This window comes from Rissa tridactyla, chromosome 15, assembly GCF_028500815.1.
Source record: "Rissa tridactyla isolate bRisTri1 chromosome 15, bRisTri1.patW.cur.20221130, whole genome shotgun sequence".
Taxonomy (NCBI): domain Eukaryota; kingdom Metazoa; phylum Chordata; class Aves; order Charadriiformes; family Laridae; genus Rissa; species Rissa tridactyla.
This window is the reverse complement of record NC_071480.1, coordinates 11,836,203-11,859,394: the sequence shown is the minus strand read 5'-3', so window position 1 is coordinate 11,859,394 and position 23,192 is coordinate 11,836,203. Positions and strand designations below refer to the sequence as shown.

The 23,192-nt window shown below is 60.8% G+C and overlaps 2 protein-coding genes across 3 annotated transcripts; one reads left to right on the top strand and one right to left on the bottom strand.

The window, feature by feature from the left end:
* Positions 1-586: 586 nt before the first annotated feature.
* CBX8 (chromobox 8) lies at positions 587-3,509 on the top strand. 2 transcript variants are annotated; one of them, XM_054221794.1, is made up of 5 exons: positions 587-729; positions 1,219-1,262; positions 1,504-1,569; positions 1,668-1,734; positions 1,930-3,509. In XM_054221794.1, the coding sequence occupies exons 1-5, from the start codon at positions 661-663 to the stop codon at positions 2,767-2,769; spliced, it is 1,086 nt and encodes a 361-aa protein (XP_054077769.1). In that variant the 5' UTR covers positions 587-660; the 3' UTR covers positions 2,770-3,509. The 2 variants fall into 2 exon arrangements, with proteins under 2 accessions (XP_054077769.1, XP_054077768.1); XM_054221793.1 differs by having other exon boundaries at positions 1,644-1,734.
* Positions 3,510-9,043: 5,534 nt separating this feature from the next.
* Positions 9,044-15,514, bottom strand: CBX2 (chromobox 2). The gene is made up of 5 exons (XM_054221715.1): positions 15,391-15,514; positions 15,245-15,288; positions 14,636-14,701; positions 12,675-12,744; positions 9,044-12,205 (listed from the first exon to the last, which is right to left on the bottom strand). Exons 1-5 carry the CDS (start codon positions 15,460-15,462, stop codon positions 10,856-10,858), a joined length of 1,602 nt encoding a protein of 533 aa, XP_054077690.1. The 5' UTR covers positions 15,463-15,514; the 3' UTR covers positions 9,044-10,855.
* Positions 15,515-23,192: the final 7,678 nt, after the last annotated feature.

Below are 23,192 nucleotides of genomic sequence, written 5' to 3'. Positions count from 1 at the left end.
GACCCCCGACCGACGCCCTCTCTCACGCACCCCCCCCCCGGGGGCTCCACGCTCCTTTAGTGGGAAAAGAGGGGGGGAGAAGGTCCACGAGAGTCTTCGTCCCGCGTGGGGGGGGTGTGTGTGTGTGTCACAGAATCCGGGGGGGTGTGACCACGCCCTCCGCGCCACGCCCCTCTCCGCTCCGGGGCGGGGGGGGTCCCCCCCCCGCCCCGGAGCGGAGAGGGGCGTGGCGCGGTGGGCGTGGCGCGGTGGGCGTGGCGTGAGAACCCGCCCCGCCCCTCAGCCCCGCCCCACGCTCATCGTGGACGCCGCTCACGTCGAAGGCGGGGGGGGTGGTGGTTTGGTCGCGGGGGGGGGGGGGGGGGGGGGGGGGCGGTTTATGAAGCCGGGGGGGGGCGGGCCGGCGGCGGGAGCCAATGCGGCGCGGGCGGAATATTCCACCCGGCTCCGCCAGCAACAAGTGCGGGGGGGGGGGGGGGGTGCGTGTGTGTGTGTGTGTGTGTGTGTGTGTGAAGTGTGGGGGGGGTGTGTGTGAAGGAGGAGTGTGTGGGGGGGGGGGTGGTGCGGGAGGGGGGGCCGCGTCGCTGACGTCAGCGGGCGGAGTATTATGGTCTGGGCTGCGCTGGCGGCTGCCTGTGTGCTGCGAGCGGCCGCGTAAACATGGAGCTCTCGGCCGTCGGGGAGCGCGTCTTCGCGGCCGAGGCCCTGCTCAAGCGCCGCATCCGCAAAGTAGGTGCACCCCCCTTCACCCTTAAAACCCCCCCGGCTCCCTGCGGACCTTCCTTTCCCCTCCTTCCCCGCTCCCTTCTTCCACCACCACCACCCGGCCCCGCCGCCGCCGCCGCCGCTGCGGCGGCCCCGGCCCGGTTGCGGTTGGGGGCGGCTCTTTCTCCCCGCCGCATGCCCGGGCGTGCTCCGCCGCTGCCCGCCCCCCCCCCCCTCCCCCGCCAGCTTACCCACCCCCTGGGCTTTTATTTTTAATCATTATTATTTTGTATTATCGCCCCCCCACCCCCCCCCCCCACACGCACCCCTCCTTTCCCCCGCGTGTTCTCGACACGCGCGGGGACGCGGGTGGATCTTTGTTGCGGGCGTCGAGCGCGGGGCGTCCGTGTCGTGTGTCCTCTCCCCCCCCACCCCCCCCCCCGCCCCTTTCCCCTCCCGGCGTATTTTATTTTATTTTATTATTATTTTTTTTCCCCCTCTTTGCATCCGCAGGGGCGCATGGAATATCTGGTGAAATGGAAGGGCTGGTCGCAGAAGTAAGTGGGCCGGGTGTGCGGGGAGCCGGCGCCGCAGCCTTGCGCTCCCATTGTAGTGGGGAGGAAACTTGGGTCCTTTCCTTTATGCCGCGGGTTTTCTGTGTTGTGTTTGTTTTGTTTTTTGTGTTTTTTTTTTATTTTTAATTTATTTATTTTATCGGTTTTGGTTTTTTTTTTTTTTTTTTTTTTTGGCCGTTCCTGGCTCCTCACACCGCTCCCTCTCTCTGTGCCTCCCCCCCAGGTACAGCACTTGGGAGCCCGAGGAGAACATCCTGGACGCCCGGCTGCTGGCAGCCTTTGAGGAAAGGTACAAGGCCTTTGCTGGCTGCAGCCCGGGCGCTTGTAAATGTGTTGCTGTCTTGTAGCTATGCTGAATTGAAGCTTTGGTTTTTTTAACACCTCTAGGGAGCGAGAAATGGAGCTATACGGGCCCAAAAAGCGAGGCCCCAAGCCCAAAACCTTCCTGCTAAAGGTAAGGAGGCCGGAGCCCCCCCTGCCCCGTGCGCGCCGGTGCTGGTGAGGGCTGTGAGCCGCGGCGGGGAGCAGGGACCCCCCTGGCTCCCCAGGAGGATGCTCCTTGCGAAGGCGGCCCCTTGTCTTGTAAGTTGTAATTATGCAGCCGGGTGGCAGGATAATAAAGTCACCGGTTGATTTATCTTCCTTGCAGGCCCAGGCAAAGGCAAAAGCCAAAACCTATGAATTCCGCAGTGACTCTTCCAGGGGGATCCGGGTGCCGTATCCTGGCAGGTCCCCCCAGGAGCTGGGCTCCACGTCCCGGGCTAGGGAAGGACTGAGAAACATTGCCCTGGCTCCCCAGAGCAGCTCCAGCACCAGCACCCCCAAGGCAGACGGCATCCGGGACCGGGTGATCCGTGTGGAGGAGAAGCCCGGGGAGACCCCCAAAAAGAGAGGCCCGAAGCCCAGGAAGGAGCTTTACAAGGACCTGGCGGAGACTCTGGATGCCTCCAAGAGGAAACTGGGGGAGCCGGGGGACAAGGTGGGGGACTACCTGAAGGCCAGGAAGATGGAGGAGGCGGCGGCGGGGGCGGCCAAGTTCGGCTCGGGACACAGCGTCATCCAGCTGGCCCGGCGGCAGGACCCCGACCTCCCCGGCACTCTGCCCGGCCCCAACCGAGCCGAGGTGGGTGCCAAGCTGGGGGCCGCCGAGCCCTACCCTGCGCGGCTGGCCAAGCACCGGGCAGACTTTCTGGACCCCAAGGGGCAGGGGGGGCTGGATCCCGGCGGGCCGAAGCTCCTGCATGGGGCGGTGAGCCCGGGCGCCGTGGGCAGCCTGTACCGCGACGGTGTGGGGGGCCAGGCGGGGCGACCCTCCCTCATCGCCAGGATCCCCGTCGCCAGGATCCTGGGGGACCCCGAGGAGGAGTCCTGGAGCCCCTCTCTCAACAACCTGGAGAAGGTGGTGGTAACTGATGTGACCTCTAACTTTTTGACCGTCACCATCAAGGAGAGCAGCACGGACCAAGGATTCTTTAAAGAGAAGCGATGAGTTTGGCGGAGGTGGTGCTGGGGTTTTCTTCGGTCAGATCCAGACAAAAGCTTGGTTAGAACTTGGTGGGCCTTTTTTTTTTTTTTTTTTTTTTAAATTCTTATTTTCTTTTTTTCTTTTCTTTTCTTTTTTATTTTTGGGTCCTGGAGAGGATTTAGAAACTGTCCTAAATTCATTAACTCATTCTTTTTTTTTTTTTTTTTTTTTTTTCCACGTCTTACATTTCGTTGGAAAGATTATCTCTAGAGTTATATTTTCTATTAGATGTAAATATGTTATTTAAGAAAAAATGCTTATATATATCTATATATATATATTTCAACTCTGAGTTGTTTTATTTAAATGGAGACAACAGTGACTGCTCAGTTGCTCTTAGAAAGGACAATAAAACTGAGAACTAACGGAGTTCATGCATCTGTTGCAGGAGCCAGTGTACATAACAAACGATGTTCATAGCTAATTATGTTCTGGGTTTTTTTTTAACTATTATTTTTCATATGATGCTATGGATGGTGGAGGGGGAAGGTGTTACTCCCTCGGAGGGCAAAGTGCCCTGATTTCTTGATTGTGATATAAGGTGTTGCTTGTACAATCAAGTGTGCTGTATCCAGAGCTGTTGCCCTTGACGGTTGAAGTGAGCACTTGAATTTACAGTATTGTTGGGGAGGGGGCGTTGCCAGTCTAATGAAAAAAAAAAAATAATAATGTTGCTACAAAGTCGGGGCGGGGAAAAGCAGAAATCCATAAAAAGGCTAAAACTGTTCTAGCGGAGTATTAACTTGAATTACCTTTTCTTGTGAAGGAAGAGGAGGTTTGTGTGTGTAAGGTTCCTGAGAGGGGTGATACTGAAATGCACTTTAATAGAGTTGTCGTAGCAGTTGTGGGAGACGGGACTGAGCTGAGAATCTGTTTTCATTTTGTCTGGTCGCTTGATTCTGTTCCCCCACCCACTTTTTTAAAAAAAAAAAAAGAAAAAAAAAAATCAACAAACCCCCCCTCTGTTTACATTCCTGAAATGCCAGAGAGGTTTGGGAGGGTAGCATGTCACTGCCCATATTTAGATGCTTTATACCGCTATAGAAAGTGGATTATTATTATTATTTTTTTTTCTTCCCCAAGACAGTTCACTTCAGACTGTTGGAAGACACCAGATAAAGTGTTTTGTAATACCCACATCTCTGACAAATCCCAGAGCCACCTTTATGCATTCAGAGACAATAAATATTTCCCTTTTCTTATGCTAGTTAAACAATAGCCAAGAGGCGAAATATTCCCGTGCGCGAGCAGCCCTGCTGGCTCGGGTGCCTTTTTGTGGTTTGTGAGCCTGCGTTATTTCTCCTGGCTCTGGAGGACCCTCCCGTGGGTCTCCCAGGGCTGGGGCAGGGCACGGCCGGGGGGGTCTCACGGCTCCGCACAGAGTGGGGCGGTTGAGCAGCAGCCCCGGGGGCTGTGGGGGCTGCAGCCCCCCGCTCTGCTCCCCCCTTCTCAGTGTCAGCCTGACCCGGGTGGGAAGCGGGTCCTTGCCCGGGGTGTGATTTCGGTTGAGCTGGAGGAGGTGTCCCCATCCGCATGCCTTGGGCTGAGCATCTCTGAGGGTTGGAAAGCACAAGTCTGGCTGGCAGCGCCCAAGGGCTGGGGCTGGGCCAGGTCACCCTTGTCCCTCCTCGCCACCGTTGGCCACCCTGGGGCTCTTGTTTTGGGGGCTGATGGCACATGGGGCCTGATGGACGAGGAAGGGACTGGGGAAGGAGCAGCTCCACCATTGGGCCCAGCTGCGGCCCCATGTTGCTTGGTCTCCTTCCCTGTCCTTCTCCTGGCACCTCTGTCAGATGGGCGAGTAGGGGGTGCTGAGCTGGCCGGACAAAGGGAGCCACAGTTGCGAGTTCTGGATTATTTGTTTTGTTTGTTTTTCTTTTTCCTCTTTTTTTTTTTTTGGTTTTTTTTTATTTTTTAACGCATATTTTGTAAAATTGAGATTTTTAACTTGGTTTGTACGAGGAACCAATGTGGTGGTTTCAGTGCCGGTGCCAGGGGCAGCCGACACGGGCCGCGGGTGCTGTTGGAGGGACGATGGTGGGATGGAGCTGCTTGTCCCCCCGCTGCTGCCGTGCCGAGGCTGGGGTGGGGGGTGGGGGGTCCTCCCTTTGCGCAAGAGCCCGGAGCCGCACTCCTGCCCTGCCGGGACGCGCTCGGGATTCGGTGTCCTTCGCTCCAGCCCTGTGTATGTGTGTGCGTCCAGCCACACATGTATATGGAGCAAAACGTACATGTGGGTGTATATGTGTGTATGTATATAGCGACGTATATACTGAGTGTGCGTGCGTGGGGGTGTGTGTGCGTGAATTATTTAAATCTAAGACTTGTACAAAACCGATTTGGCTAAATCTCAGTCTCAGAAGTGAAGCTTAACTACGTGTCTTCTGCCAGCCGTGAATGTCCATATGAGACCTGCTTTTTATGTGAGTTTAAATATATACTTTGTAAATAGAAACGTGTCTGTCTTCCCTTTGTGCCCTGGGACGAGGGGACGCGCGGGGCCGGGGGGGGGTGGGGGGGACCCGGGAGCACGGTGGGGCCCCGACGGGGCAGGCGGCCCCGCATCCCCGCCTCCGCCCGGGGAGCCGCGACCGTGCGGGGCCGGGGCCGGGCCCCGACGGGGCGGGGGGAGGCCGGGCCGCTCCCGGGCAGAGGAGCCGCCGGCCGGGCCGTCCCCCTGGGGGGGGGTTCCGCCATGCCCGGCCGGGGCGGAGGGCGCCGTGTGCGGTTCCGCTGCGAGGAACAGCCCCGGGGCCGCCGTTCCGCCGCCGGGTGCCGGGCCGCGGCGCTCCGCCCTTCCGACGGGGCGGGCAGCGGCGGGGGTGCGGGTCGGGGCCCGGCCTTTGTATTCAAATGTGCCCCGGCCGCGCTAGCGGGGGGGAACCGGAGGGGGGGTGGTGGTGGTGGTGGTTGGTTTTGGTGGTGTTTTTTCTGCGCTGTGTCCTCATTAACCTCCTTTCCCGGCTGCGGCGGGTGAAAGGCGCGGACCCCGCATTATGGGAGCTGTCAGCGGCTGGGCGCGGAAAATGAGTGTCAAGGAGGAGCGGGAGAAAGGGCCGCACAATGGCGCCTTTCTCCCCCGGCCCAGCGGGGGGGCCCTTTCACACGGGCCGCGGCGGGGCCCCCGGCGGGGCGGGCGCGGAGTGAAGGCGGGGTGGGACGATGACAAACCGGCTGGCCGGGCCCCCGGCCGCGGCCCGCAGGGGCTGACACCCCCCTCCCCCCCCCCCCCCAGCACCCTCTGCATCGGGGCGGCTCCGCACCCCACCCCCCGGGGCTCCGCCTTCTCCGACGGCAGCCCCGACGGCGGAGCCCCGGGAGCCCCTTGGCCCCCACCCCGCCGCCCGGTAGGAGCCGGAGCCCGGGGCCGGGAGGGGGCCGCGTCTGCCCGGACCCCCGGAGGGTGAGGGAGGGGTTGGTTGCCCGGCCCCGGTTCCCCTCCGCGCCTCCCCCCTACCCATCCCGGGGCCCTGCTCCAGCCCCGGCCGCCGGCGGCAGCGGGGACACGGTGCCCCGGGGAGGGAGGGGGGGACGCTCCCGTGGCAGTAACCACACCAGCCTGAAAAGTTTAAAAAAATATTTATTGATATGCTAAAAAAAGAGCAGTGAAAAAGTTATACACCCCCCCCACACACACACACACCCGACGTGACCATCTCCTAGTGTTTTCCTGCAAATAAATTAAAAGCAGCCTAGAGGTGGTGGCTCTACACTCGCGGCAGCGGCCAGAACAGCAGAGAACACCCAGCGCACCCAGCGCGGTGCTGGGGGGTGCGCGGGGGGAGCGGTGAGCAGTCCCGCAGCCCCCCGCCGCCTGTCCTGCTCCACAAAGCCCTTACGCTTTCCCAGGGTAATAACATCTCCCAACTTTTGTTCTCTGAAAATAAAAGCAAACAAACAGCTGTAGTTTAAAGCAATTATAAGTGTCATACAGGAACGATTTGGCTCTCTCTTTAATTAAAACATACAAATCAGACCAGCGACTGGCACAAGTTACAAGAACAATTGTTTGTTTTCACCCATCCCTCAATTTCTTTCAGTAAAAACCTTCTCTCCGGCTCTGGAGCCTTTCACACCCAGCTCAGAAACTCAACACAAACCAAACCCCCTAAACCATCCCCATCCGTCCACCAACTCCAGTTTTTTCTTTTTTGGTACAAAATATATATATAAAAATAGACTAAGTTTCTAGGGAAGATGGCTGAATTGGCCACCTCTTCCAGTCCAATGGAAAACAACAAGTATGCTTAACCAGATTATGCCTGGAGAAAATATCCATTCAATATACAAATACCGCAGGACTTTCCACATCGGAAACCCCTTAGAAAATGACAAGTGACAAACCTTTAATTGGCTGTTTGACACACGGCTGAACACTCCAACCCATAGCAGCAAACTTAAAAAAAAAAAAAAAAAAAAAAAGGAAAAAAAAAGGTAGACCTTGAATGCTAATGGTACTGACTGGTAAACAGGGTCTGCACCGGCTTTCAACCCCCGTCCACAAAAGATTACAGTAAATCACTCACATAATGTGCCTTTGAGAGGCAAACTCCAACAGGAACCGTTGGCTCAGACGTCCCAGCGCTGCTGGGGGAACCGCGATCCCGAAACACCAGGTCGGGAAGGGGCTGGGGAAGGAGCGCGGCGGGGGGGAGACGAAGGTCAAAAAAAATTTCCGGATTATCATTTTTACCATCCTTAGACCTTTGGAATCGAACCAGCTGGTGAGCAAAAGGCACAATAGCAAGTGGTGACAGCAGAGTCCTGACGCTACCGGGAGGAGACCGGCCCGGGAAGGGTGGGTGCTGGAGGGAAGGCGCTCGCTGTCGGGATACGCGCTCCCACGGGTGCCAGCCTGGGCCCAGAGACCCTTTGCCCGGCTGGGAGGCAGGAATGAGCCCCCGCACGCAGAAACGCACACGAGCGTCCACAGGGGCTCTGGAGGGAGCAGGGGCTGAGCTGGCATGTGAAGATGAACCTTCATGGTTCATCTCCTGCACCCGCTGTGGACGCTCGGTGCCCAACCCCTTCTCGGAGCATCCTCAGATGCTTTTCCCCCCCTCCTCGGGGACACCAGCCCCCACATCCTACAGCTCTAAGCAAGAGCATCCCTGCCGGGCCGGCTTCCTCTCCGTGAGCATCCCTCAGCCCTGCGGCAGGGCTCCGCGCGATGGCTGGGTGTCCTGCTGGGGACCAGGGCACCTCTCCCCGTCGGGGTCATGGCTGACCCCAGGACCCTGTCACCACCCAGCTTTGCATAGGCACAAACCTGTCGTGGGACCGGTGTCGCAGACAAGGCTGAGATAAGGACAGTCCGAAAGGCACATTGTCGTTCAGTTTGGATTATGCAAAGGCCAAGTAGCAAACATTTGGTGTGTGGGGAAGAGCGTCATCCCCGCGCTCCCGGATTCCTCGATTATTCTCCCAAAACGCTCGCATCCCCAGCGCAATAGCACGCCCAGCAGAGACCGCGCCGGGAGCGTTCGTTTCTGCTGACCCAGGCTAATGTTTCCTTGGATCGCTCAAAGCTACGGTAGCTCATTTGGCAAAGTTAAAGACTAGAAGGTAAACAGCACAGACTGTGACATTTTGGCATCTTGGAGCTCAAAGGAAACTCTGTCCTTGGGAACCTCCTCCACGGACAAGGCTCCCTCCTCTCCCCTTGGCACTTTGCCTCGCAGAACGTCGTGCAGCACGTTGCTGGCCGGGTGGCCAGCGGCAGAGCGGGGCTGCACCAGCCCTCTGCAACCCCCTGCCCCAGGCTGCCCGACACCCCGGCGAGGTGACGTTCCAGGCTGCCCGACACCCTGGTGAGGTGACGTTCCAGGCTGCCCGGCTGGACTGGGACAGAACTGGAGCTGGCTGAGAAGCCTGCACAGGTCCTGCCACAGGCATCCATACGCCTCCTCCTCCTCCTCCTAGGCTCATCCTTGGCTGCTGCAGGACGCCGTGCTCAGCTGCGTAACACCACAAACTCAAAGCCACGGCCAACGGAAGGCTGGGGATTGAATTCAAAAGCGAAGGGAGGGCGTCTCTGGAGCTCAGGAGCTGCCCTGGCAGAGGCTGCAGCCGCCGCTTGGGGAACGGCCACCTGCCCCGGGATGAGCCGGGCAGCCCGCGCCGGCGTTTCACTTCACCTGAGAACTGCACTGCCGCCAGCCCGCGGCAGCAAACGCGACTGCGGTGGGCTGATGTGGGGGGGGTGGGGGTGGGGAGGCACCTGTAACCCCCAGTTTGGTCCATTTCTCTTTGCACCCCTGTGTGTGACGAGACTGCGAGTGCCCCCGCCTGTGGCAAAGATGCCCGTCCTGGTGCCAGGTCAGTCACCCAGCAAGGGTGACCCCGAAGTGGTGCCTGCTCACGCACACACCGAGGGCCACCCCGGGGACAGCCCTCCCGAGGCACCCCCCAACCGCGCACCGAGACCTGGCAGACCGCAGGCTTCCCATCTCCTCCGGGAAAGGAGTTCAGCATTAACAGAACGAAAATGACCTCAAATGCTACTAAACTCTGCCTGAACTACTGCTGCTAATTTTGGCTTGTAAGAGTCATCTATAGCAGGGAAAAAAGAAGTCTGTAAAAAAGCCATTATTGGTCGCAATCACAAGCCAAACGAAGACCCCGGCTGCTGGCAGAGGATGGCAGGACGAAGGCGAAGGGCTGCCACAGCCCTCCAGCTCCTCGGGGAACAGCGGCCTGAGGTACCCACTGCCACTGCCTGGCCTGTCCCTTCTCCCTGGCCTCTCCTTCCCCGTCCCACCGCTCCAGACCACCCCTGCAGGTGTCCTCGACCGGCTTCTGAGTCCCCCCGGCTGGAGGAAAAGGTGATGAGTGTGAGTCCCGCTCAGTGAGCGCCCCAGCACAGGCTCACTCGCCCCCGGCTCTGCCCGGCCGCTGCTCTTTACCCAAATGGCAGCACCGACCTTGCAGATGCCCATCAGGCCGAGTACCAACCTACCTGCCGCTGGAGGGGTTCCCACGTTCCACAAGACTTAAAAAAAAAAATAAAAAAAATCTTCCCTGACTTGGTCCCTACAAGAGCCTGGGAAGTGCTGCAGGAGAGGGGGAGGTGCTGGCGATGCTGGCGGGAGGCGGAGGAGCGGCGCTGGGGCTCCCTGGGCCACACAGCGATTTGGGCCGCGCTTTCCTCTGAAAGTCGGGTCACCGCGAAGACGCCGGCGGCTCTCGCTGCTGCCCAAGGCAGGACCCTGCCTGGGGGGAAGGAGGTACCCATTGCCAGCCGCTCCCAGCTCCGAAAGAGGCACCTTTGGTGCCCCGTCTCATCAGTGGCACCCAGGATTCAGTCTTCCCGAGGCTGGGTTTATTCCCCTCCCTCAAAAAAAAAAAAAAAAAAAGAAAAAGAAGAGGATATTTCCTTGATAAAAAATGTAAACAATATTTCCCTATCAGCTGGAAACCACAACAGAAACGTTGTGGACTTCACCATCATTGGAAGTGACCTTGCCCAGGGGGGTGGCTGGGCTGAATGTACCCTGAAAACCCCCATGCACAGCCGCCCCCCCAGGCTGGGAGCAGCGGCTGTCTCATTTGGATTGATTTGCGGCTCCCCGCGGCTCACAGACAGATTCGCGGGGAGCCCAGAGGAAGGAAAAGGATCTCCTTTTCCTCTCCTCAGTATAAACCTGGCCCATGGCAGCTCCACACCCTCTCCCCGCTGCCAGAGCCGCAGACCTTGTCATCAGCTGCTGTTTCCAGCTGTAAAGCGAAGAAGCCCACCGACAGTGAAGCCTGGCTCAAAACTTGCCAGCCCGTCCCCCGCGGCAGCACCAGAGCCCCTGCTCCCGGAGAATGGCGTCAGCCGCTCCACCGGGGGCTCGGGCTCTGGGAGGGGATGGAGAGAAGCCGGGAGGGATCCATCGACCCGCTGGCAGTTCTGAGCAGGTTTCACCGCGTCTTTCTTAAGCCCCTCTGGACTCGAGTCCCAGCAGATCTCACGCATCCACTTGAAGAAAGAAAAACCTGATGGAAGAGCCAGGCAAAGCCGAGGGAGAGGCTGCAGGACCTTCCCCCTCCTCTCGTGCTCCCGCGCTCAGTATTGCCGTAGGTTGAAAAACCCGACGCTGGTGGGGGACTCCTTGACCGTCACTGTGATCAGGTTAGCGGTGACATCGGTGACAAAGACGTGCTCGATCAGGCTGCGGGTGGGTTTCCAGTCCTGGCTGGTCTGGATAGAGACAGACATGTTCTGACCCACGCCGGGGAAGGAAGCCGAATCCCGGTCCGAATCCGAGCTGGTCTCTTCGCCTGTGCTCACTTCGGAGAGGGCGGCCGGCTTGCAGCTCTCGGCGGCCGCATGCCCCTCCTGCGTGCCGGCTGGGCCGCTTTTGGCCAAGTCCCTGTCGCCTGCCCGCTGCGCCTGCTTCTCGCTCTTGCCGCCGTCCCCTCCCGAGAGCACACCAGCACCGGCAGCGCTCAACCCGGCACCCGCCGCGCTGCCCTTCGCCCCGCCGGCACCCGCGCTTGCCGCCGCGCCACCGCCGGAGCCTTTGGAGAGGGCACCGCAGAGGTGGCGAGGGAGGCTGCTCCCGCCGGCCGAGCTCGGCCCGTTCTTGACGCTCTGCAGGTTCAGAGCCTGGAGGTTCAGCTCCTGGCTGGAGGCCACCTGGCTGCCAGCCCCGGGCGAGCTGGCCGGCATCTTGCTGCCATTGTGCAGCGTTTGGCCTCCCGCAGCAAACCCCGATTTCTGGTCCCCTCCAGCACCGCCGCTTGGAGCCTTGGCAGTCTTGGGTCCCTGCACGCTCAGCCCGAGCTCCCCAGACCCTTTCTGGTTCCTCATCTTTAAGTCCAGCCCCAAGCCGCCCTTACTGGCCGCCTGGGCCTTCAGCGCCAGCCTGCCCAGCGGGGAGGTCTCTGCCGCGTTCTGGCTTTGGGACATCCTGTTCATGTAGTGCACGATGGAGCTCTGCCAGCTGATGGCCCGGCTGGGGCTGGCGGAGCCGCTCTTCAACATGTTGGGCAGGTTTTCTGCTGACGACCCCCCCGAGCTGAGCCCAGCCAAGGCGCCCGGCGCGTCCTTCAACCCGGCCATGCCCGAGCCCTGCGTGCCGTGCTGGGGCTGCAGCTTCCCCAGCAGCTTGGCGCTGCCACCCACCTCCTTCCGGGACGTTTTCAGCACCTTTGTCAGGTTCACGGTCCTTCGAGCCGCTTTCTGCTCTGGGGGAAGAGGTTTCCTCCCACGCTTCTTCCTGGAAGTGTCTTTCATCTCCGGCTTCGCCACCAGGATCTGAGCTTTCTTCTGCGGTACCGGGTGAGTCTCTCTGCTGCGGGGACCTCTCTTTGCTTCCAGGTCACTTTCGTCGTCGTCATCAGAGGAGGAGGAAGAGGAGGATGTGGAGGAAGAGGAGCTACTTGACTTAGTTTTTGCAGGCATCTCTGGTTCCTGCGAAGCAATGGAGAGAGAGAGAGAGGGAAAGAGTCAACGCTTATTACCAAAGGGCGGCTCTAGGCATTGCAAACCCTTCAGTGTTTCCTGGCCAGAGGCCTCAACGCACGCAGGTTCTTCCTCCACGGTGGGCTGGTCTGCTCAACCTCTGCCATAAAATGAGTCTGGGAGCGCACAGCGCAAACCCGACCCGGCTTAAATACCCTGGTGCCAGGGCACTTTTCTCTCTCCTTCTACACCATCGCAGCGATGAAGGGACATCCTCCTCGCAGGCCGCCTCCTCGCCCCACCCATCGCTGCAGCCCCTCACGGGGCCTCTGCAGGCATCACTGTGTCCCCACCACCCGCCACAGCCTGAGCAGCCACCGCACCCTGCGCCGTGGGCTGACACTGGCTGGTGCCTTCCAGGGTCAGAGCCCCTCCGGCGCCGTCATGGCCCTGGATTCCCACCGCCCCCAGGACTCACCACATGCTTCCTGGGCCTGCCCCTGGGCCGCTTGCCCCTCTTCCGATTCTGCACTTCTTTTTCGTGTTCCCTGGAAAAAAAGGACAATTAAGGACAACGTTTGCAGGGAAGAAAAAAACATGCAAAATCATCCTGGTTCCTCCCTTTCTTCTGTCATTAAACCCCCCCTTGCTGGGGATGCTGAAGGCTCAGCTCCCGTTCCAGCGCCGGAGCAGCGCTGGGAGGTGTCCTTAACCCCGACCGATGTGTGACGATTTTACAGGTTCCGAGCACATCACTTACTTGAACCCTGGCTGTTACGGGCACACCACACTCACGGGCAGTCAGAGACCCCCAAGAACTGTACAGAGACCTGGGGACTTGTGCAATTAAACCCCCCGCAATGTGTCACCCGGACCATTTACCCTGCGGGACCTGGCACAGGTCACTGGAAGAGCCGGGCCGTGAATGCAATGCAAGAAAAAGAATTGCAAAGTGAGGAAAAGGTTATAAAAATGGTGGCCTTGGAACACGCACAGCTGCCTGGGGGTGGGGGGGGCCCAGCTGGCTCAGCACCAGGTCTCTGCCCTGACGCTGGAGGAGAGGTGAAAGGGAAGAGCCCCTCTTGCGTACAGCATGGGGCTGAACCACGTGGGCGGCTGCGGTACATTTACCAAACTAATCACAGAGCCAAAACCCTCCGCCATGCAGGACCTTCCCACTGGTTCCCCCAGTCCCTTTGTCCCCCTGGTGCCAGTGACAGGCCCTCCAAAGGGAGGCATCGAGGGTTGTAACACCGTCCCCGAGAGCAGCTCCCTGCTCTGCTCGTGCCCCAGGGAACCGGCATGGGCCGGCGGTGATGGGACAGCATCCCCCTCTGCATCCCTGTTTGCTACAGTAACATCCCCACAGCAAGAAGCTTCCAGCGGTCAGCGATGGGCCACGCGGCGTGACTCATCCCCAGTCACTGGCTCTTCCAATTCACGGTAAAATTTGCGGTTTTTCTGCTACAACGGGATCGGGCAAAGGGAAGATCTGCCCCGTCTCTGCGAAGCCTTGCCTTACTCAGCCACCTGGCGAGCGGAGCTTCCCCCGGCTCCCCGCCAGCATCAGCCTCGGCACGGAGCAAAAGCAAACGCATTCCCTGGAATCTGCAAGTTCTCTCCTTCTCTGGCCCATGGATGCGGTGGCCCAGGCTGGCAGCCACGCAAAGCCCGGGGTGATGATATGGGGAATGTTTTCACATCCCTGTACTATTTTGTAGTTCTCAGTTTAAAAAAGACTGTGTTAAGCTCTAATACATATGGCGAATTAAACACCATGCGGTCTGCACTAACCACCAGATTCCATTCTTGAAAAAATGGATCCAGAAACAAGTTATAATTAAATCCTATCATAAACTTTAATGATTTTTTATTAATATGGAGCCAAAATATTTGGCAGCGCTGTGCTTACCGTAGCCAGCTGGCTAGTTCTTACCTCCATGTGTGACTCCTGGTATGTAAGAGCTGCAGAACAATCGCCGGTCCCCACTCCTCAGGGCAGTAGCCCCGGCCCTGACAGGGGACACCATTTTCTCCCACCCGTTACTTCCTCCCCCTCTCACAGCTCTGCCCTCCACAGGTACATTCTGGCACCTTCCAAGCCCACCCTTTCTGCAGTCCCAGGCACCGTCTCCCCCCAGGCACACTGAGGACGGGGAGGAAGAGCCGAAGGTCCCCACTGGGCGCTGCCGGGCTCCCATTGCGCAGCCAGCGCAAACCCAGGCTGGGCACGGGGCCACGAATTCTCCATGTTCCCCCACCCGGGAGAGACGTCCCAGGTGGACCCGCGCTGTAATTTCAGGAGAGGAACAAAAGGGCCGTGCCACAAAAGGCAGGGCGAGCTTCAGTCTGTTGTTGCCACAACTTCCACCGCACGCGCAGCCAATTAGAAGTTAATTGACTTTATCGTTCGCTTAGAAATATTTATAGTTTGCTCACTTCTTTTGGAAAGCGAGGAGGAGTCGTGGATCAAGGATGTTCTCCTCGGGCTCCCAGCTGTTGTGCCTGCAACAGAAGACAGGGACTGGGCGAGAGCGGGGGGCCGGTGCCCCCCACTGCCCCCGTTACCGGCCCAGCATCGGGGGGTTCATCCGAGGACAAACGGGCCTCCCGGCCCGGCGGGGACCGGGGCATCCCCGCACCGGGGGCCGGTACAACCCCGTCCCCGCGGGGCGAGCAGGGGAGAAGGGGCCGGGGGAGGCGGATCGGGGATGGGGGGGGGGGGGGGGGCGGCCACGCCGCGGCGGGTCTCGCCTGGCCCCGCGCATCCCGGGGGAGCTCCGGTTTCCGCGGGCGGGCGGGGGGCGCGGGGCCGGTGCCTGCCCGCCGAGGGGGTGTCGTGGGGCTCCGGGGGCGTCCGGCCCGGGGTGGGGGGGGTTGGAGGGGGTAGCGGAGCCCCACGCGCCGGCGGGGAGGGCCGCGGCCGCGCTTATTTGTAAACAAAAGGAGCGGCGCGACCCGAACAAAAGCGGGCGGGCGGCACCCCCGCACCGCGCACCGCACCGCGCAGCCCCGCATCGCGCAGCCCCGCACCGCGGCCCCGCTCACTTGGAGGACCAGCCCCGCCACTTGACCAGGTACTCCAGCTTGCCCTGCGGAGAGAGACGGGGAGAGGCGCGTTAGAGGCGGCGGCGGGGGGCGGCGGCGCGGGGGGGGGGACTGGCGGCGGCGCGGCGCGGGGCGGAGGGTCCCACCTTGCGGAGCCGCTTGCTGAGGATGCACTCCGCGGCGAAGACCTGCTCTCCCACGCTGCTCAGCTCCTCCATGGCCCCGGCCCCGCGCACACGCACACGCACACACAAGGGGAGCCCCCGGGCGCGCCCCCGACGGCGGCCGCGCGCGCCCCCGCCCCCCCCATCCCCGCGCGCCCCCTCGGCACAATGCGGCGCGCGCGCTCCCGGTGAGGGGGGGGGGGGGAGGGATGGCGAGAGGAGGAGGAGGAGGAGGAGGAGGAGGAGGAGGAGGAGGAGGAGGAGGAGGAGGGGTGTGTGGGGGGCTCCCCAAATTCCCCGCTGGCCAATGGGGAGCGGGGGGCGGGGCTTGCCGGCGGGGGGGGCTGCGGGGGGGGAAGGCATTGTCTGTGCGCGACCCCTCCCCTTCCTGCCCGCGCCGGGGGGGGGGGGTGGCCGTTGCCCGGCCGGAGCGGGGACAATGGGGGACCGCCCGGCCCGGGGCTTTGTTCCCCGGGAGGGGGGCTCGGCAGGGCTGGGGGGGATGCTCGGCTGCGGGTGGGGGGGGATCGGTAGGGCGAGGGGGGGGATGCTCAGCTGCAGGGGGGGGGGTCTCCATCCCATCCCGTCCCATCCCATCCCGGCTCGCCGCCTGCACGGAGCCCGGCTCCGCGGTCGCCCTCCCTTCCCGGGGACAAAGCAGCGGCGGGGCCGGGCACAGGCCGGAGCAGGCGGCGGCACGTTTTTTGGTCCCGAAGTAGTTGGTTATAATGGAATAAAGGCCATTTCCTCGCAGGGGGGCGGTTGTGTTAAAAACCATCTCGGCTCGCAGGCTCCCTGCCAGGTACGGCCAGGGCCCTCACCTCAGTCCTCACCCCGCCGCCGAGCCGCGGTACCGACGGTACCAACCCTGCCGCGGTACCAAACGTGCCACGGTACCAACCCTGCCGCGGTACCAAACGTGCCACGGTACCAACCATGCCGTGGTAGCGACCGTGCTGCGGTACCGACCACGCCACTGGGGCGTGCGAGGCGGCGTGAGGAGCTCCTCCGCGGCGGTTGTGCGCTGTGGGCGTGGAGCACTGAAATATGGTGCTGTAGAGGCATGGAAGAAGATGAGTCAGCACCTCAGGGAGTTCGCAGCTGCGGGCCCGGAGCCTGCGACTCGCTGTGCGGGAGCCACAGGGAAATGACCGTCCGTCGTCCCAGCGCCGGGGTGCCCGCGGGGCGTGGGGACTGAGCGGGACCTGGATGGGCAATGGGGTGTGCTGGGCGCGGGGCCTCACGCCAGCCCCGGGCAGTGCTGTCTCCGGTAAGCGATGCTGGGTTGAGAAAAACGTTTTTGAGCTTCAGGCTGGCGCGATGGGCTGTCCCCGCTGCTGCCAGGGAGCCCCTGCATGATGGAAGGGGGAAAACGGCCGCTTCGTTAGCGGAGCGGGGCTGACTCGGGTCTGTAGGACAGTGGATGTGCCTGGGGTGCTGGGTCAATACCGGGTAATTGTCCGAGGTCGAGCGCTGTCACGTTTTATTGTTTTCTTTTTACAATTACTGTGGTTGTTCGCTGAGCCAGAGAACAGTGAGACGCATTTTTTTTTTTTCACCAAAGGTGACACAGAAGTGCAACCCGGCACTGCACTTTTTCTTTCTTTAGAGTTAATTTACCTTTCGTCAGCTCTGCTCTTTGTGTGCAGCACGTCTTAAATTTTAGTAAAAAGAACGTGTGTGACTTTCCCTCCCCGCACACACGAGCCCTGTGCGCGCACAATACGGCATTCACGGCGGTGTGTGTGCAGCTCGGGTGACCGGCGCCCAGCGCTCGGGGCGAGCCATGTGCGGGGCTCACCCGGCCCCCGGGATCTGGCTCATCGGCACCGAGAGACTGACGCTGTCAGGAAACCAGCCCCGATGGGGGTGACAACGGGTGGGCTCTTCTCCTGGCCCACCCTTGGTGCTGGTGTTCCTGAGCTCCCCGCGAGTCTGCAGGAATAACGTCGCTGTTCTCTTCCTTCCCGGAGCGAAAGCAGAAGGGGCTGGGGTGATGGAGGTGCTCTGCCCACGGCTGGGAGAGCCGGGGGTAGGATGCGGGAGCAGCCCTCGGCGTTCGGGTTGTGTCAGGGAGGGAGCGTGTGCGGCGTTCGGGCGGACGGTGCCCGGCATGGGGCTGCACTGGCGGCTTTGTCCCTGACCCCTCGTGCCCAGCTCCGAGCAGTTCATTTCCAGCAAGGACGTACCGCGCTCCCACCTCTGCCTTGGCCAGGAGCCGAGTCCCCTTCGCCTGTCGAGGGGAAAAGGCCGTGCTGCTCCATGGACTGGAAATCTTTATATCCCCGGGGGTTTACTGGGAACCGGTCCTGGTCTGCACCTGGGCTGCGGTGGGCTTTGTGCTTTCGGCCAGTTCTCCCCAGTTTGGAGCTGCAGGTTATTTTGCGTAGTTTAAAAGCTGGGTGTGATGGCCGGGGCAGAGTGGGTGTTTCCTCGGAGCACAGAGCACGGAGCTCTGGCTGCCGGCCCTTCTGGGGTGGCAGGTTCTCAGGCTGGTCACGGATTTCCCGTTATTGGGTGCCTTTCATGGAGCCATGTGGTTAAATGAAAAATCTCACTTTTTCTCAGAAAAGAAAAGGGAAAGAAAGAAAAGAAATCACTCTGAGCATTAAAAAAAAGCCTGAACTTGTGCCTTTGAAGATTTACAAAAACAGGAAGAGAATAAAAAAATGCTACATTTGTTTATATGTTAAAATCTTGTGAGTTCTTACATTGCGGTTCAGATCGTTCGCTCTTGGGCTCAGCAATAGCAAAATGATCTTGCTGGAATCGTAGCTGCCTGACCCTTCCCGGTGCTGGCCTGGTGTTGCCCGGCATTCTCTTTGGCATTTCAGGATGTTTTAGTGCTGAAAAAAAAGAAATTGTCCATGAGTGCCTTTTTCCCCGCCTGTCTCCCCTCTGCTCTTCTCCAGCTCCCCTGGGACGGGCAGGGACGGTGTCTGCACCGAGCGGGGAGTGCGGGGGCTGCCAAGGGAAGGCCCGGGGCAGTTATGGGTCCTGGCACAGCGGGATGTCCCCTTGCTGCCGAGGCGGCCAGAGGGGACGGTCCCAGCGACGGCGCTTCCCTGGGCATCGCTGGCCGGAGCCACCCTGGGGCTGGTGGGGACAGAGCTCCCCGGGGTGCAGGAGGAGATGTCGGACCAAGCTGCGGCTCCACCTGTGAGCGCCTTTGGGCTGAACTCACTGTTCTCCATCCCTGACAGACGTCACCTTCCCGGAGAAACTTGGGAACACGCAGTAAATCGCTTGGCTGCCACATTCCCCAGCTCCAGCCGAGCTCAGTGACAGCAGAGCCAAAAAACTCAGCGGTGGCTGAGAAGACCTTTGGCATCTTAAAACTGAGGCTCAGACTCCTGAACTGATCTGGTGGAGCATAATTTTGTAGCTCTTCCCGAGTATGCTGGACATCCCAGGAATGCTGCGCATCCCGCGTTATGTGGGTCGTGGGGGGCTGTCACGCCGGGGTGGAGGTTTGCTGTCCTGAGGAAGGTGTTCCCCCAAATCCAGACCTTCCCGATGGAATCAGCGGTGCTTCTGGTGGGTCAGAGGGTTTGGAGCAGGGGTAGGAGCAGAGCTGCAGGACGAGCGTGGCGGGGAGCGAGAGCCCGTCCTCTCGGGCTTTGTACTGGCAGTAAGGGACACGGCTGCTCCCCAGGGGGTGCAGAGCAATGAGCCCCCCGGCTGGGGAGCACGGGGTGGGGGTCAGGGTCGTGGCTGCTCCCACGGGGCATTTGGCCTCTGTCTTTGTGCCTGGACCCACCAGGAGGAAGGAGCACGGGCAGGGGCATCCCGTGCTTCCCGCCGGTGCTGCGGGACCGGGGCTTTCCTGGGCCAGGGTTAACGGTGATGGCGTTTTCCGAGGGGGTGCCAAGTTGGGGTGATATTCCTGACTTCAAAGGGTGAAGCTGGGGCCAGCCCGGGGAGCGGCTGGGCCACGGTAGCCATGTTTGTTGTGGGCAAATGGTGGTTGTTTTCCCAAGGCAGCAGCCAATTGAAGCACAGAGATCTGCATATCATTTGGGCACCGCAGCCGGGTACGGAGCCGTGCAGCTTGCGCATGGGATGACTAGCGAGCGTGTTGTGCCCGGGCCCCGTGGCTGCGTGCGGGAACTGTAGGGGCACGTGCCACCCCCAGACCGGGCATTTCAAGAGGCAGGAGTTTTCCTGCAAACCGTGTGCGTGCCATAAATAAATAGGTGTATGTAGATGTTTGTTGTTATATTACCATCTTGGAGCAGCTGGGACCCCTGGGCAGCGAGCATCTTTCTAGTGCAGGAAAAAGAAAGGGAAGCAAATGGTGTGGAAATGCATGGCAAATTGGGATGCAATACACAGCGGGGCTCTCCCTGCTGTGTGACCCCCAGCCCCGGGGAGGGGGGCGGTGGGGAATGAATTACTCGGGGCTGGGAGGGCGGGGGGAGACACGGCATTCGCCGGAGCAGGAGTCTCGGCTGAGCCCAGCCGCGCATCGGGCAGTGCCTGTGTCCACCAGCACCAACCAGTGCCCGGGTTGCCGGCGAGGCCGGGCAGGGCTTTTTGTCCGGGGGGGGGGGTGTGTGTGTGCGTGTTTGGTGGAAATGCCACATGGTGAAGGTGTACAAGGTGCGACGGGAAGGGCTGGGAAAGACTCAGAGAAGGACGGGCCAAATTTGACGGTGTCTCTCTCCTAGATGCCAGGGTTTGCCTGGGCAGCGGCTGGGCTGGCAGGGGGGTCAGCAGCCGGGTCAGGCTGTGGCAGCTCCGTGTGTCTGTGGGGTTAAACCTCCTCACACCCACGGGGGGAGGATCCGCCTCACCCACCCGGCCTGGGACTCCCAGGCATCCCTCATCCCGGGCTGTGCTGTCGGAAGGGAGGGAAGGGCCGGAGGATGTAAGCAAGTGCATGACGGGCATCTCCAGGGCATCGCTCGGAGCAGCCCCGCGTGTTCTGGTGCAGCCTGAGCTGCGGTGGGTGCCGAGCGCTGGGGAGCACCCCGGGCTCAGCAGCTGCCAGAGGGGGGTCCCAGGGTCGTGTCACCGAGAGCTTCAGCTCTGTGCTGTCACCGGGCACGGGCAGCGCCGCAGAGGGGGCTCCTCCCCGGGGGCAGCCGCCGAGGCCTCTCGCACCGAGACCCGCCGGCGGTTCCTGGCCCCGGGGCGGCTGCCGGAGCTGGGCGAGCGGCCGGTAACTCCGGGCGCTGCGAGTTTAACAGATAAGGAGATGGTCCCGGCCGGGGGTTTATTATGAACCGCGTCCCCCCCCCCCACCCCCCCAACCCGCCGATGCCGGGCTCTGCCGGGGGGACGCCGGGCGCTGAGCGCGGCTCGGGAGCCACCGCCCGCCGGTTGCCGGTACTGCACCGGGACAGCGGGTCACCGGGACCCCGGGCGAGCGGGACCGCGGGTCACCGGGACAGCGGGACAGCCGCCCGCCCGCCAGTCCCGGGGGCAAATGAAGCTGTAGTCCGAGGTGTGTGTGCGGGCACCCAGGGGAGCAGCGGCGGGGCCGGGGCGAGGGGAGAGGGGAAGGGGGGCACAGGGAGAGGGTCTGGGGGGAGATGGAGAAGCAGGGTTTGGGTCTCGGGATCCCCCCGGTTCCTGTGGTGCTCAGAGACACAAGGATCAGAGGATGCTCTGTGCTGGAAATGCAGTTGGACTAAAGAAGTACCATGTTCGATGCTTTCTTTTTTCTTTCCCCCTGCTCTGAGTGAAAAGAGCTGTTCCAGGATATGTGTAATGGCAAACTGTGATTGGAGGGGCAGTGGAAACCTTCCTAGCAGGGATATGGCAGGGTTCAGCATTCAGCCAGAATGGTCTCTACCCGACAGGAGACTTTTCTGACAGAGCCCTGTCTCACTGGAACGCTGCCTGCTGAATCAGGAGATAAATTTCTGTTCACAGCTGAGGCAAAAATCAGCTGTTAGGTCAGGATTCATGTCAGGAGGTTGGTCACTATAAACTCCGTGTTGCCTGCGTGGGTCTGGGAACCAGGCTGAGACCAGCCCTACGAGCGTCCTGCTCTGTACCTGCTGCAGCCGACGGCTGGCACCCTGGCGATGCCCGGCGCAGGGCGTGCGGTGCCCGGCAGCATCGGGTTCTGAGCTCTGCAGGCTCTGACTGCCGGGATCTCAGCGACGCCAGCTTCACAACCGAGCGGGCTGCCTCTGTCCATAGACCTGGCACGGTTGTGCTGACCTGTGTGGAAAGTCCCAAGGTCTCCAGCAGGATCACTGGCAAAGTTGCTATGCACTATTATTATTATTATTATTTTAAATAATATTTGCAGCGCTGGCCCGTGCAGCTCCCCTTTCGGAGCCTCCCCCTTGTTTGCTGCCGGGTGGTTTGCGCTGCGTGCTGCCGGCCTGACCCCCACCCCCAGCACGGTTTCAAGCCAAACATTTTCTTCCTGTTTTTCCGAGTGGAGCGTGCGTCTCCTGTTTCATCTCGTTGGGTGATGCGGGGAAGGCAGCGCGAGCAAGTCTCTATGGCAACAGATGTTTATCGAGCCCCTGAGAGGAGGCACAGGGTTGGGGAGAGGCACTTCAGCGTCTGGGATGGGGTAGGGGGCAGCTGCCACCCTGACACCCCGCTGGAAGGGCAGGGACCGGGGCTGCAGGACGGAGGTTGTCCTGCTCCCTGTCCCCTCAGCCCCAACCCGGCTGAGGGATCCTGGGCTGTTTCCTGCAAAGAGAAGTTTGGCTCCATCTGAAGGTGTTTCACATCCAAGGGTGCACCCGGGGCAGAGGAGGGGGTACGGGACGGGTGGCACAAGCTGGCCCTGGGCTTGGGATCTGCGGGGCTGGGTGTTCGCTTTGAGCTGGGGGGTCCTAGCTGTGTCACGGTCACCTCCTCAGTCTCTCCAGAATGCATCAAGGATTAATGCCCCCTCCCAGAGCCCCCAGGAGCAGATTCAGGGCTGTAGATGGGCTGAGCCCCATCAGTGCTGCTATGGAGTAGCGCAGCCGGGGCCCATCCTGCTGCAGGTTTTGAGCTCAGGGGGCGTGTAAGTGGTATTTCCCATTTTTGCGACAGCCATAAGGGACAGAAAATTACGGTGAGACAAGTAAAATGGTGCTCAGGGCACCCAGGGCCCTCGGGGCAGGGGCTGGAAACACTGATTGACTTTGGGATCCCTCCGAGGCTCCCAAAGGCCGGGTGGCCTTTGCCGGAGCAGAGCTGGCTCTCCCAGCACCGCTGCCACAGCCAGCCCGGCCCTGTGGCCAGCAGAAACCAGCTGGACCTGGCTGGCTCCTCGGTCGTCAAGGCTGTCCCCTCTGTGCCAGAGCCCAGCACCACGTACAGGAGGCTCCCGACGCACTCACAACTTCGATATGCTTTTAATTGCTTTAGATGCTCAACAGGTATTAACTCCAAACCGAGCTGGAGTTGCTCTGCCTCCAGCAGGCGGGGAAGTTGGGGTAACCTTGTCAAGGTCAGCCCGTACGTCGGTGCCAGCTCCCACAGCGGTGCATCCCCGTGTGCACCCCACAGCTTGGGAGAGGTGTCTCCCCCGGGACTCAGCCATTCTGGAGGAACCTGGATCAGTAATTTGAGGAGGTTTTGGGAACTCTGTGCAATTCTCTGAGACCGGGACTGGTTGTCTTCATGAGACATGTCCTTCCTCATCTCTCCACACATTTCTGGTAGAGCTGCCTGGAACTCGGAGGCTGCCAAGACAGGAGAGCACAGCGCTGCCGTTACTTATTTCACGTATATGCAGCTTGTGGGTATCGGCTGGGGGTACGCAGTGCTGGAAGTGACAGGGAATTAGATTGAGAATTACTTGTCCTGATGGGTCTCCAGGC